The 15,004-nt window shown below is 53.6% G+C and overlaps 1 protein-coding gene across 27 annotated transcripts in view; it reads left to right on the top strand.

Annotated features, from left to right (window-relative positions):
* The window catches only part of TNS1 (tensin 1), a 222,287-nt gene that overhangs the window by 188,187 nt on the left and 19,096 nt on the right, over positions 1 to 15,004 (top strand). For 16 of the 27 annotated variants that reach the window (XM_019717741.2, XM_019717740.2, XM_074313006.1 and 13 more), the window contains 6 exons: positions 678 to 874; positions 1,850 to 1,925; positions 5,313 to 5,405; positions 6,022 to 6,045; positions 6,573 to 6,611; positions 13,500 to 13,698. In XM_019717741.2, the coding sequence (XP_019573300.2) occupies positions 678 to 874; positions 1,850 to 1,925; positions 5,313 to 5,405; positions 6,022 to 6,045; positions 6,573 to 6,611; positions 13,500 to 13,698 (628 nt within the window). The remainder of the gene's footprint in view (positions 1 to 677; positions 875 to 1,849; positions 1,926 to 5,312; positions 5,406 to 6,021; positions 6,046 to 6,572; positions 6,612 to 13,499; positions 13,699 to 15,004) is intronic. The other 11 variants (XM_074313004.1, XM_074313061.1, XM_074313052.1 and 8 more) reach the window with 3 other exon arrangements.

Raw genomic sequence — 15,004 nt, 5'->3', positions numbered from 1 at the left:
TAGCTCGAGCTCTTTGCCTGCTGTTCTGTTGGGAGGGAACCAGGGCCATGTTTGGGGCAAGAAAATGGGCGGGTGGTAGCTAAGGGGCCAGCATAAGGGAAGTTGGTAAGGTTTCTCAGTTACACTGGATGAAGGTAGGGGACCCCAGAGAAGGCCAGCAATATTCCAGGGGCCAGTTGGGGCCAGGGACTTTATAAGAAGACTTAGTCGTTTCTTTGTGTCTTCTTGGGGGCACCATTTGTAAGATGATGCACTATTCGCTCTTTCCAGAAGTTCTTCCCATGGGCCTGGTGTTGCTTGTTGGTTGATCAGTCGCCTTGGAGACTGTCTCTCCTCCCTCCACCTTCCCTCATTTGCCTGGAAGCTCTGGCCCTCTGCCTCCAGGCCTTGGAAAGAGTTGACATCTGTTTCTTGTATCAGTCCTTTGTGCTCTGGGCCCCAACCCTGTGCGGGGTAGATTCCTGGTGAAGGCCAGCCCAGCCTCAGCAGGTCCCCCACCCTGCAGAGAAACTCCCGGTGTGGACAGAGGGAGGCTGGGGGGAGGTGCAGAGGGGAGACAGGCCCAGTTCCAGCATGGCCCCTGAGCTTGCGCTGTCTTCTCTGGGGGGAATTAGGCCCGATCGATCTTTTCTCGCACAATATGCTCATTGCCTTCTCTGCCTTGCCATTCCTCCCAGGAGTGAAGGCTCGGGAGAAGCAGCCTGCGGAGCCCCCAACCCCTCTTCGGAGGCGGGCGGCCAGTGATGGACAGTATGAGAACCAGTCTCCAGAACCCTCATCCCCCCGGAGCCCCGGGGTTCGTTCCCCTGTCCAGTGCGTCTCCCCAGAGCTGGCTCTCACCATCGCTCTCAATCCTGGAGGGCGGCCCAAAGAGGTGAGTCCTTGGGCTGCATCCTGGGGACACAGAGGGTGGCAGAGCCCACTTGAACTCACCAGGAACCTGACGGTCAATTGGGTGGCACTGACACTCCAGGAAACCCGGTAATTGTTTCTCCTTGCGTTCTCACCCTAGGGTTCTGGCATGTGGAATCTGGAGCCCATTTCCTTCCCTAAATCGTTTTTATGCCCATGTCTTCCATTAACACTGACCTTGAGATCCCCTCTTGACTCCTAAAGAGCGCCCTTGAGTAGGGTGTTAAGGATCTTGGGTATGACATTGGGAACCACAGTCTCTAAACTCCAAATCGGATCACATAGACTGACAAAGGTTTTTAAGCCCTTTCTAGACATAGGGTTTCTCCACAGATCTAATTTCAATGCCAAATGTTTGCTGAGACATTTCCATGGTTTGAGGCAGTCAGTAGGTTTTAAACTTCAGCATGCCTGACAATCACCAGGCAGTTTGTTAACATGTAGATTCCCAAATCCATCTCCAGAGATTCCAGCATGTTAGCTCTGGGATGGGGCCCAGGAATCTGCATTTGAAACACGCACCCTGGAAGATTGTGATGCGAATAGTCCGTATCTGATAAAATCCAGTCTGAGTCATTCTGGGCATGAATGGCTTTTGGACATCTTTTTTCTTCTGCCTTCTGCCAGGACCTGAGTTCCCTGCCCCCAGTCCCTTCTCTTTGGCGCTATTCTGAAATATTTCCAAGGCAGGTTCTACTGACTTCCATCCATGCTAGACCATGGCCTTAAAAATAGCCACTTTCTGTTCTCTCAGCTACAAGGAGTTGTTGGGGCCTTGAATGGGCAGGATCTCCCTTTGACCTCTTTTTACCTGGGGAGGGGTGGGTAGTCAGGCTGGCGAGGGGCTTCGTGGGCTAGTTAACTGGGAAATGCCTCCTTCTCAAAGTCATGGCCACCAGTGTAGCCACTTTTTCTTCCCCTTGTTCTTCTCCCGCAGCCCCATCTGCACAGCTACAAGGAAGCCTTCGAGGAGATGGAGGGAACCTCCCCGACCAGCCCACTGCCCAGTGGAGGTAAGAGCTCCACTCCCAGCTCTCCTGAATCCCCTCAGGCCCCTATCTTAACCCCTGCCTGTGTAAGTATCCCAGGTTTGGGGTGGGGACGGTGCTGGCCAAGTTGGGCAGAGCCAGAATCTGCCCCTTCACATCCCTAATGGCTCATTTCACTTCACTTTGCCTCCCCCACTTCTCTTTTTTTCTGTTGTCCACACTCACACATCTAAGGATGCGGCAGCCCGAGTCTTAGGATTCTTGGCTGACTGCCCCTGGGGCCCCTGGGGCCCCTGGGCTCCCATCGTATGGAATTTTCCTAGTTGTTGAGAGTCTTTGCATCCTTCGCACAAAAACATCCCTACCCTAAAGTGTGCCTTTGTGACTTGCTGGTGTGTCTCAGAGACACCCCTTCACCTTCTTGCTTCCGACCCTCTGTGTGCTTCCAGGCACCTCCTTTAGTTTCTATCAAGGAAACACAGGCCCAGAACGCTTGGGCTGACCGAGTCCCCATCTCACCTGTCCTCGGCCTCCAGGCAGGCGCATTTAGTCTGCACCCCTGAAACGCTCATGGGAGACGCAAACCCCCAAAGGGCAGAGGTAGTTCCACCCAGAGAAAAGACCCAGATGAGCACAGCAGTGGGACAGGGGTCCTTTCTGTGGTAGAAGAGACATGAAGAGGGGCTGCAGGAGGCCCTTGTGGGAAAGCAGTAATGGAACCAGGCTATGAAGGACTCAGACTCCCCTTGAGAAGCCCGAGTTAGTAGAGATGGAAGAGGCTGGTGTTGCTCTGGGTTTGGGTTGGCTGGGCTCGGCCTAAGCTATGCATTTGCCCTGGTGAGAGGGGAGGCGGGTGAGGGCGGCGTAGCTGGAGCTGGCCGTGCATTCCCTGGTGGCTGGCTGGCCTGCTGAAGGAGGAATGTGGCACCAGTACCTGACCCTTGCACCAGGAGAACTCATGTTGGCTGCCATCTTGGGCATGCAAGAGGCTGAAGTTGTGACTAGAAGCCAGGGTTCTCCTTAAAGCAGTGCTGGCCAATATAACACAAGCCACGTTTGTGGTTTAAATTTTTTAATAGCCACATTGAAAACCTAACAGGAAACTGAAGAAATTAAATTTAGTGATTTCTTTTTATTAACCCTAAATATCATTTCAATAGGTAAATCAATATAAACATAGTAATGAGTTATGTTTCAATCTTTTAAAAAAATGTAAAAAGAAACTGGTGAACTAATTTTAATAGGTTTTATTTAACCCCAAAGCTCTAAAATATTATCATTTCACCATGTAATGATATATTGAGATATTTTGTGTTCTTGTTTCACACCAAATCTTTGAAATCTGGTGAGTGTGTTACAGTTCCAGCTCTCAGTTCAGACTGGCCACACTGCAGGTGCTCGAAAGCCCCTGTGTGGCTCTCGGCTGCCATACTGGACAGTGCAAGCCCCGGCAATCTGCTCAGGAGACAGCTCTGTGGCTTTTTATGACTCTGTGAAATCTCTCTCCCTGGTCTTACCCTTCACCCTCATACCTGCTCTGATTCCCTGTTGGTCCAAATCGCCAGGATCTTGGCCATTACCCTGTTTTGGACAGAAGCCATGTGGGCTGAGCTTGGGTTGGGTTTTGCCACTTGTTCTGCTTCTATTCTTCTTTCTCTCCCCTTGGCCAGCCCTGGGTGCCCCAGCAGGGAGAATAAGTCAGAGGTTTCATCCATGCACAGGGCTGAGAGAGAGGACAGAGGCGGAGAAATGTAAGGAATTCTCTCAGGAAGCAAAAGCCTTGTCTGGCTTTGGGGCCACCCCCTCGTCTGCTCAGCAAAAGGGCCAGACCCTGGGGACTAGGGGCATGAGTGAGTAGGGAACTGGAGGTACACGAGGGTAACCAAGAGAAGCCTCCCGGACTTGGGGGCTGGAGAGCCATCGTGGTCATTCCATGGACAGTGGCCTCTGAGGCTGGGCTCATTCTTTCATAGTTAATTATGTTCAAATTCATTTGTCTGACAAACATGAATAAGTGCTTGGTAAGCGTCTATGGCAAGACACCTCTGTGCATATGTGTAAAGAGAGAGGAAGGGACAGAGACACACAGGCCTAGACCTACCCCATGCCTGGTCGTCCCCTCTGCTGTATTTGTCTGTTGGGCATCTAAGGACGGAGTGCGGCTGGAGTGCAGGACCACCCACTGGACCCCTACAATAACTACCTATTCCCGTGGACCTATGTACACACCTGCATGTACACGAATAAGTTACATACATTACTTGCATTGAGAGATAGTGTGTTTTGTTCATTTCCTCTAGGTCTCACTGCCTATTGGAAAAGGGAGGCAGGGCCAGGGAGGGTCCTGGACAGCTGAGGGCCACAGCTCGTCTGCTGAGGCTGTTGGTGTGGGGCAGGCAGCCTCGGACTGGGATGGGGCTGCATGTCCTCAGGGCCTGTGGCCTCTGCAGGCTTCAGATGGCTGTGATAGGAGAAACAGAGCTCATTTCTTTACTTTCCCTCAGAGGTGTGTTAGGAGACGTGGCAGCCGCCACTGAGACGTCTCGTGACTGGGCATAACAACCCCTCTGCAGATCAGCTCAGAGTCCAGCCTTGTCCTTGGCCAGTGGGACAAAGCCTGACAGCCCTTTCTGACCTTGTGTGTTATGTGACACTTCTAACCCAGACGGGTGGTTTGGGAGGGAGCTGGGATTTGCACAGGGAGTTGGTGCTCTAGTCTGAGGATTGTGGAGATCGGCTTCTCCCTTTTCTAGAACACTGAGGTTTAGGGGGCACAGAGCCCCCCACTGAGAAATTCTATCTTTCTGGGGTTTGCAAGGGACACACTTTGCTGGGGGTCAAAGATCTTTGGCTGCAGGCTGGCCTGGGGCCTCAGGGTTGGCATGGTTCTGCTGGTGATTCTTTCTCCTCCATCTCCCCTTTACAGGATGGTACTGTCTGGGGGCTTCATTTTCTTTGGTTCTCCTCTAAGTCCATCTAAGTGCCTGGTTTCAAAAGACTATATGTGTGTGGCGGGAGTGAGAGGAGGAAGGAAGAGAAAATAACAGAAAGTCATAGCTAGCCAAAGAAGCTTGCATGTATGTTGCAAACCATGGCACGTTAGGGGACCTTAGCAAAGAAACTAAGGGCCTAGGGGAGGGAAGGATTTATCATGGTCGAGGGGAAGAGACAGGACGAGGGCCCCACATCCTGTCTCCCTTTACCCTTTAATCTAATGTGGAGAAACACGGAGAAAAGAAAATGCAGTGGAGCCACAGCAGCACCCCCAGGGCTGGGGCTCCCTGTCCTGCGCCCACCCCTCCCTAATATGCCCTCACTTTTGGGGGCCCTCCATCCTGCCCCTCCTCATCACCCCACATCTCCCCACCCCGACGCTCACTCCCTGTGTCTCCCCTCTTCTTTCTGGCACAGTGCGCTCCCCTCCAGGTCTGGCCAAGACACCCCTGTCTGCTCTGGGCCTGAAACCCCACAACCCAGCGGACATCCTGTTGCACCCCACCGGTGGTGAGTGACTCTGGCTGGGCGGGAGGTGGTAGAGGAGGCCAGAGGGAGGCGTGGGGCGGTCAGGGGACTGACCCCTGGTTCTGGGCGGAACCTCAGGACCTAATCAGAAAGCCAGAGGTGGTAGGTTCTCTGGACCCTCCCAGAAACAAGGTGGCAGCCTGGATTTGTGCCCATGCTGAGGTTGGGGGTGAGGGGGCTAGGTCCCTTTGCAGCTTTTCTGCCCGTTGACATGTGGGGTCAATGCCATCACAGCGTGCTCTGACTTGGAGCGTTAGGGCCCTGGCCTCAGTCCTTGGAGTTGGTCTGCTCTCTGCCAGAAGCCTGGCTCCTCCATGCCTATGTTCAGACACTTCCATACACACACAGGTACACACATGTGCACACACGTGCACACACACGCACACATGCCCACACACGCTCGAACCCCAAGTTTACATCTCCTATGTCCTCGTCACATTTCCCAGCTCCTCTCCTTCCTGTGAGGGAAGGAGAAAGTGGGGGGCCCTGGGCCCTTAGTGGCCATTTTAAGCAGGCTGAGTCCAAAAACTTACTCCCTAGACTCTGGTTTTAGGGCTGGGCTGGGGCTCTGGTGGCCAACTTGGCTTCTTTTCCTTAGTCACCAGAAGACTGATCCTGCCAGGTAGGAGTGTAATGGCGTGCATGTGTGACCCACGGGACACACGACTGGGCACAGCCTCCTACTCAGGAGGTGTCTGCATGACCAGGGACACTGAGTCACCAGGGAGAAGGGGGTGGGAGCTGCCTCTCACCTCACCATGTGAACACACTCTTGCTTGAGGCACAGCCCACAAAAGCCCTGGGGCAGGGGCTGTGACCGGGACGCAAAGAACCGTGGGGGCCAAAGCCTGCTGCTCCGGACAGTGAGGCCCCCACACTGAGCCCTGAGGGCTGCCTTGCCCTGCAGCCTGAGGTCTTGTCAGGGTGGAGCTTATCCCTCACCCTGGGGTGCTTTGTGGAGAGTCACCGCTGCCCTGGCCTCACCCCAGCTTTCTCACCTCCCTTTTCTCAGCACATTTTCTCTCTCAAGAAATTATCTCTGTTAATTGACCTCTCTCTCTCTCCTTTTTGCTCTTGCTCTCTTCTTTATCACCTGCCTCTCTTGCCTGCCTCTCCTTCCTCCCCACCTCTCTTCTCATCTTCCCTCAGAGGAGGATGAGGGGAAGGAGGTGACAGAGCTTTCGGAAGGTAAGTGCAGGTTTGCTGTGTGTTGCTTCCCGCTGTCCAGCTCTGGGAATGGCTTTTCACACAGAGCTTGATGTGGCTGGCTGGGGGACAGGTCGCAAGTGACCGGGCACGTAGCCGCCTGCTCCCCACCCCCGGGTGGGAGCTGTCACCCCAGAGGCTGCCCGAGTCCTGACGGAGGAGCTCGCAGCGTGGGTTCAGGCGCAGCTAGTGTGGAGGCACTAGTGGTGCCACCTTGCTGACAAAATGCCCCTCTTGCTGCTGCCACCCCTAGTGGCATTTCCACCAGCCTGCCTGGGGCGCAGCAAGCCCCTTCAGAGGGTGAGGGCACTCATTATTCCTTTTCCTGGATGTACGCCACAGGCAGAGCTCAGAGCTCAGACCTCCATACAACTGACACTTAGGGCAAGACAGTGCTTAGCTGTGGGGGCTGCCTGTGCATGGTAGGATGTTTGGAAGCATCCCTGGCCTCTGCCTGCTACATGCCAGTAGCACCCACCCAGTCATGACAATCCAAGTGTCTCCAACATTGCAAATTTCCCCGGGGGGACAGTCTCCCCTATTTTAGAGCCACTGTCTTAAAGCTATGAATTGACCTCTTGAAGCCCTTGCCTGGTTTCTTATCAGCCCAGGTGGTAGAAGTCTGTCTTTCTGGGATCTCAGATGCCTTCGGGGATTTCAGAAAAGCTATGGACCTACCCCTATGCATCTGGACACCATGCAAATAATTTTGACAGTTTGAAGGAGTTAGCAGGTCTGTGTCTCAGCTTATGAACTCCACATTGTACACCATGAAGCAGAGGGGCTATGTCATCTGGTTGAAAGCCTTTAACTTATTAGGAACAGAATTCCAATGATGACTCAGCATCAGGTAAAAAGAAGGGGTGCTGGCATGTGTGGCTTGTGTGTGGTTTGGTGGCATCTGGGTAAAGTTCAAGCCATGTCCACCAGAAGGGCTTGGATGAGATGAGTGCCGAAGCACCTTCTCGCTCTGACGTGTTAGATGTTCTGACTTGTCACCTGGGCCCTAATTCCATGTTGCCTGGTTTCTTTAAAGACTCCAACAATCTGGTTTTCTTAAGCCCACTTCCCGCTTTTCTTTACACTTACCACCTTGATTTTCTAACCCCAAGGCGGGCATAGGCTCTGCCCCTCTGAATGTGCCATCCTCCGGGTAAGATGGCTAGAACTTCCATAAGGCTTTGCCCACTTCTAGCCAGAGTTCGGGCAGCCACATAATGCTGCCTGGGAGTTGCAAACAAGGTGCCCCCAGCAACCGATTCCAGCACAGGGTGAGCTGCCGTGTGCTCCTGGCTGCTGGTTTCCAACAGGCACAGGAGTCTAGGAGAAGCTGGGGCTGGAGCCAGCTTTTGTGTGTTTCCGATGCCCACCCACTCTCCTTGTGGTTGCTGACGTCAACAGACTGGTGGGACCTCAAAGCCTTTCCACTAGGAAGGTCTGAGCTAGATTATCTCACAGGCTGGCAGGCTCTGGCTGTTACGTTTCCCACTTTGGGGTGACACTTCAGAGGAGTGAGTATCTGTTATCTGCAGAACTGAGCTGAGACCTGCCCATTGCGCTCATGAGTGACAGCCTGCAAGGCCCCGAGGCCCCCGACTTGCCTACATCTGCCCTGGAGACCCAGAGTTAGGAGGGGAAGGTTCAGGGATCAGCTCTGCCACACCCATCATTTTCACAGCTGTGGAGCTGGGGTTGTGTTGTGGGGTAAGGGTGGGGACATCTGCCCAAGGTCACAGTTAGGAGACAGCAGGGCCAAAACTGGACTTACTGGTCTCCTGTCTCCCAGTCACATGGCCGTTTCAAAGCCCTCCTCCTGTGTCCGGGCACTGTGCCCTGGGATTCTAGCGTGGGGGTTAGGAATTGCTGTCCTGGCCTGGGGAGTGTGGCCGGTGAGGGGAAGGCAGTGGGGCTGTGGGCAGCCAGCTCCCATTTTTCCTGACTCATGCACCACCTACCCAGACAGACTAAAGCACGCATTCTTTGCTGACCGTCTGAAGCTCTGCGTGCCTTCCCTGCTAACGCTTTGATGGGAAATTCAGAAAAAGATGTCTGTGAGGAAAAATGGTCAGAGACAGAACTACTCAGTGAGGGGAAAAAGAGACCTTAGGGGAGTCTGCTCTGCTCAAGGCGCCGTGCTAAGTACTTTATATTCATTCTGTCATTTATTGATTCATGCAGTCAATAAATATTTTGTGTGCCTACTGTGTGCCAGGCACTGTGCCAGCCTCTGGGGATATAATGAGATGCGGTCCCGTGATTCCTAATCTCACGGAGCATGTGCGTGAACAGGAGCCAGAATTCAATGGTTGTTCAGAAGCACATAACTATTGAGCTAAGTGTTCTGAAGGGAAAGGATGCAGTTTTATGAGACCTGATGGCTGAAGCAGTGAGAGGTGAGGGTGCGTGACATTAATGTGGTGAAACTGGGAGGAGAGGAGAGGCTTCCATGTCGAGGACAAGGGCATGTGCAAAGGTCCTGGGATGGCAGCCAACAGCATGTTTTTTCTAGGAACTGCAAAGTCAGTGAGGCTGAGAACAAAGGGGAGCTGGAGGCTGGACCGAGGGAGCTCAAGCGGGCGTGTGGTACAGAGTGAGATGTTCAGCAGGCAGGGGTGGGACCATGCGGGGTCACCGATGCGACGCATTGTCTTGCTTAACAGTCACAGAAGCACTGAGAAGAAGATGGTAGGAGCCCCATGTCACCAATGAGGAGAGGACGTTTAGGGATGTTAAACGACGTGTCAGGGGCATGGCTGAGAGCCGACGTTGGGTCAGCATGTGCAGGCCGCCCCTTTGCAGTGACTGCACTGGTTATGGGGACTGGGACCCTTCTTCGAGAAGGAGCAGAAGAAAGCCTGTGGCAGTGCATAGGGGGGGTCAACATACGAATATCTTCCCAGTGGTGACACAGGGAAAGAAATGACTGAAACTTCTTGCCCAGAGGAACAGGAACAGGGGACATTCAGGTTAGGTTCTGTTTGTCCGACGATTAGATGGGACTGATTTGGCATAAAGGAAGATATGGGAGTAGAAATGCCACTCCCCGGAGATTCTTCCTGCTCTGAGATCCTTGGTGATGGGTGTGTTAAAGCACCTGTGTTAGAGCAGTGCTGTGTGGTGCAGATTTATTGAGCACCCACTATGTGCCCTGTCTTGTGCTAATAACGACACATGAGATAGTCTAGTGAGGACAGAGACACCAACAGACATTTCAGCATAAGGTAGAGAGAGTGTTGAGTGTGTTAGGAACAGGGTGCAATGGGAGCTCAGAGGAGAGGGGCATGTGGCCTGATCTACAAGGTCTGAAATTCTTAACTTTTGAGTTCCTGGTCTGGGGGTCTCTTTACTTCCTACCTCTCCCCTCATGTTTTCATTTACTTGGAGTGGGCGGCCCCTTCTCTCCAGGCAAAGAGCCTCTTCTGGGAGGCAGAAAATGCACTTCAGGGTGTGGATGAAAAGCTGACAGTGCCCTGGTGGGGCCAGCTCACTTTTGGGCCTCCAGCTGCTCTCATCCACCAACAGCCACTTGGAATGGGTTTCGGCTCCTGGAATGTTCTACATGAAGTACCCTCCCCGGCCCCACCTCTCCTGCCCTTCCCAACCTCATGGCCTCTGGGTGCAGCTGCTCCAGGATTGGAGGACAGGAGAAAAACAGCAGGAGACAGGGGTGGAGAGAGGCAGGAGCAGGCTCGGCTGGGGCCTAGGCCAGCAACAGTGGGGCTGCTTATAAATAACTAGTTGGAATGAGCAAGAAAGAATAAAAGGAACTTTCCCATCCCTATCACTTGATCCTGTCTGGGCAGGTGGGTATTCTAATTCCCATTTTATAGATGAGGAAACTGAGTCTCAGAAATATTCAGCAGCCTATCCCTGGTTACTCTTCCAGTAAGTGAAAGAAGGGGAGCCCACGAGTTGTATGTTGTTCTGAAGCGGTGAGGAGAGGAAAGAGGAAAGGAATAGACAGGAAAAGGAGTCATTTTCCATATGGAAATCTGAATCTGAAAACTTGGGAAAACGGATTTTTTTGGCCCAAAAGGTTGGTTTTGAACACATCTGGAGATGGACTCAGAAAATCAAGTAATTTGCCAAAGGGCCCTCCTACTCTGGGTTTGTGAGGAGCGGAGATTGAGTGAAGGGGCTTCACTTATCTCTGCCTGGATCAGGAGGGTTGGGTGGATGGGGGAAGAGCTCAGACTTCAGGGGTCATCCATGTAGAGTTTAGCTTGAACTTTTGGGGTCAACAGGAACTCCAGGGAATGAGTAAAAATGAGTGTGTGTCTCTTAGGTCTTAGTTAATGATACACCTCTGTCTGGGTGGGCAGGAGCGTAAATGTCATATATCTGCTAGTTTGTGGGACAGACACATATCGAGGGCCTACTAAGTGCCAGGCACTGCGCTAGATGCCTAAATACAGATTAGTAAGGAGCTGAGGTGCCCAGTGGGTGGAGGGATCCCACTGCCATCTCTGGGTGGGAGACGGGGTCCCAAGAGGAGTTTTCAGAGAGAGTGACCCTGGGTGCTGAGGGATAGATGGGGAGTGTGGGCTCTGGCCTTGGGTCTCCATTACCATTTCTGTGGGTGTGAGGCCCTACCTGATGGTCCCTTCTGCTAAACTGGGTTACCTCAGGGCATGAAGCCAACCTCCCAAGGCTAAAGACACACTGAAACTATTAGTACCCAGATTTTCAGCTGGCCATATATGCAGCGGGCCAGAGAGCAGGCTCTGGGCCAGACCACCTGGGTTCCAGGACCGACTCCATCACTTGCTACTGTGTGACTGAGGCAAGATACTTACATTCTCCAATGTAATGTGGTCCTACTGTCCTCATATAATTATTTACTATTTCTGTCATTAATAGCCCATGGAGCTGGCTCTTGTCTGGCTTCTGGCCTGGGGTTCCTCCTGGTAGCAGTCAGCTCTGGGTGCCCCTGTGAGGCTGTGGCCCCTTTCTAGGCCACTCAGAGCCAGCATTGAGAATCAGGAGACTAGTCTCTATCACTGCTGATGGGCTGTGTGTTCTGGGGCAAATCACTCCCCTTCTCTGGGCTGCGGAGATGGGTTAGGTCAGGGGTCAGCAAACTTGGTCAAATCTGGCCCACCACCTATTTGTTGCAAAGAGTTTTATTGCAACACAGACATGCTCATTTGTTGACATGCTGTTGTCTATAGCTGCTTTCACACTACAACCGCAGAATTGAGTAGTTATGACAGAGGCTGTGTGGCCCACCAAGCCTAATATATTTCCTATCAGCTCCTTTACAAGAAAGCGTGCCTGCCCCAGGTCAGAGGATGTCCGTAGTAGCTCCTGCCTCCAACACCCTCAGGCACACACGGTGTAGTCAGTGCCTTTGGAATGGAAGTGGCCTGGGGCTTCTGGGAGGTGGCTGGGAGGCCTGGGCTGGCTGAGGGAGCTTTTGAGGAGGCCTTGTTGGCCTCTGCCTGTGTGGGCTCCAGCTTTGGGTGCTGAAGTGGCTGGTGCTACGTCACCCTGTACCCCATACCTGGAATGTATTACCCTGAGCTATTTCTTTGCAGACACTTTACCCCACCCCCATCCATTGTTCCCGCTATTGGTTGGAGGGAACTCTGTGTGGAAACTAAAACACAGACTGGCAGCCTCTGGCTGGAATTGTACACAGACCTCTCTCTCCCTAGCCCCGCACTCCCCAGACCTCTCTAAAGGGCCCAATTCTGAAGGACCATCCTCTCCCTGTGTCCATAGTTCTCTGGGCCTGGGTACAGGACGTCAGGTTGTGAGGCCACTTCAGAAACCACGCCCGAGAGGCTGTGCCCCATGACACCCTGCTGATTAGGAGCCTTCCGAAGGAAGGAAGGTTTTCTTTGAGCTGAGGGGAGGGGGCCCAGCACAGTCCTGGCCAACAAAGGCTCTGCACTGATTCTTCAGCTCTTCAGTTTCTCAGGCTTGTTTCAGCAGATGCCCTAATTACAGGCAGAGTGTGGGTCTGTACTCAGTTATGTCACTCCCGAGGGAGATAGGACCGGTGCCAGGTCTGGAGGTGGCAGGAACGTCATCCATCTCTCATCGTGTCCCTGGAGAAGCCCAGGGCGCCCTGCTGCCTCTCCCTGTTCAATATCGAGTTAGTGTTTTGGGCCGGCCTCAGTGCGGGAGTTGGACAAGCACTGGCTGGGAGTCAGGAGGTCTGGCCGGGCTGCCTGTCATTTCAGTCTCTGGGCCTCAGTGTCCTCATCTGTAAGATGGCCTTTCTGGCACCTGTCCCCCACCCCCTTCCTCTTAGGATATTCTGAACACGAAGTGGGGATAATGGCGTCAGTCTCGGGAGGAATGCTAAGTGTGTCAGGCAAGGGGGTGGGTGTGTCTTGGCATGAAGGGGCTGGGCGTGACTCACCAGCACAGGGCTGCTTCTGGATCCTGGGTGTGCGGTAGAGCCGATGTGAACCCAGGTACTGTCTTGAGAAAGGCGCAGGCCGGCTGGGTTCCTATACAGCCCAGACTCCAGTGGTGCCTGGGACACCTAGAAGGGCTTGAGGGGCTGGGTGGCAAAGTCTTCAAAGAAACAAAGCAGGTAAAGGGGATGCCAGCTATGGATAAGCACCCTAGCTCTGGGAGGGAAGATTCTGTGATGTCCGTGTTCACAGGCAGAGCTGGGGTTCTTTTCTGGGAAGCTTCTCTGAGTAAGGCCATGGGTCAAGGTTCTGTGGGGGCTCCCACAGCATCTCCAAGATGCTGGGAAGAGGGGTGGGCATGGGTAAGCAGGCGCCCCAGGAGAAATGTGCTTTGTGTGCTTGGCTGGCCTTTTGGGACTCTGGAGAGGTGGGTTCCCTGGTAGGTTGGATGAAGTCCAAACTGTACCCCATCAATCAGTCACTGTCTCCTTGCCCCTTCCAGAGCCCCGGAGCTATGTCGAGTCGGTGGTGCGGACAGCAGTGGCTGGGCCCCGTGCTCAGGACCCTGAGCCCAAGAACTTTAGCACCCCAGCTGCCCAGGCCTACGGCCCTGAGATACCCCTGAGGAATGGGACCCTGGGGGGCTCTTTTGTCTCCCCCAGCCCCCTCTCTACCAGCAGCCCCATCCTCAGTGCTGACAGGTAAGTGGGGAGGAGCAGCAGAGGGGCAGGGGGTGAGAATCCAGGCCTGGGTCAGTGAGGCCTCTTGGATCTGCCCAGGGTGTGGATGGGCAGAAATAACATCCAGATTGCTGTCCCTGGAAAACTAGCTCACCAGGGCACCTGGAAAGAGTACCCCTGAGTGCCAAATCCCATGGGAGCACAAGGATGCATGAGCCGTAATCCCGAGGCCCAATTCAATTCCAACATCCAGAACTGTGCTGGAAGGACTGGGGGGTACGAAGGTGGTGAATCAGGTGTAGTGCCTCCCACCAAGTTTAAAATCTGACGGCAATAATCGCTATGTAGTGAGTGCTTTTTATGCATCAGGCACTTTGCCAAAGGCTTCATATGGTTATTTTATTTAATTCTTGCAGCAGTTCTCTGAGGTAAGTACTATTATTATTCCCACTTTTCAGAAGAGAAAACTGAGGCACAGAGAGGCAAAGTAGCTTGCTAACGGTCCTGCAACTAAACAGTAGCAGAAATAGGATTCAGATGGAAGGCATCTGATTCAGAGCCCACGTCTCTGTCCTGTCCCCCAGACCTGGGTTAAGGTGCTCATCACAGGATGAGTCAGATGTGCCCAAAGCAGATGCATAAGTAAAGTGCTCAGGGCTCAGAGCAAGGGGTCGAGATTTCTGCCTCGAGGTACTGGGAAGATTCTTGGGGGCTGGAGGTCTTTGTGGTGAGGCCAGAAGGAAGAGCAGGGTGTTGAAAGGTCAGGCAGGAGGGAAATGGCATTCTTGAAGGACAGCAGCGCCGGGACAGAGGGCTGGGGGTGTGGATGTGTTTGGGGGTGTGCTGCTGAGGGCTCCCAGCAGCAGGTGAGGAGTATCGCTGAGGGCTGTGAGGCAGGAGGTCTTGTTGGATGTGTGGCTGACATTCTGAGTGGGTCAGACAGAGAGGAAAGCCCAGAACTGGGCAGGGAAGGGCTCTAAAGAGGAAGGCCTTCATGTTTGGGTTGCACTGAGAAGATCTTTGGTTAGAGGGTGGGCTTAATGACAGTGAGAGGGGACGAGGACATAGGACAGGGAGGTTGAGATCAGCTCAGGCCTGGGAAGAAGACCGGGCCAGCCTGCCCCAGCCGGAACTCGCCCCCAGGAGGAGAGACTCTGTTGCTGACCACCCCCTCCCATGTCCACTCCCTCTCTAGCCTGGGACCCTAGGGGTCTGGAAACACCCCAGCCACCTCTTCGCGTTTGCATAGGCCCGGCCTGGGCTGGGTTTGCTGTGTGCCCTACACTGGCCCGTTCAGTGCAGCTCCTCCCAGGTCAGGGCGGTGGCT

Source organism: Rhinolophus sinicus, linkage group LG01, assembly GCF_036562045.2.
Source record: "Rhinolophus sinicus isolate RSC01 linkage group LG01, ASM3656204v1, whole genome shotgun sequence".
Classification (NCBI taxonomy): Eukaryota; Metazoa; Chordata; class Mammalia; order Chiroptera; family Rhinolophidae; genus Rhinolophus; species Rhinolophus sinicus.
The sequence above is the reverse complement of the archived record's forward strand: the minus strand, read 5'-3'. Positions and strand labels throughout refer to the sequence as shown.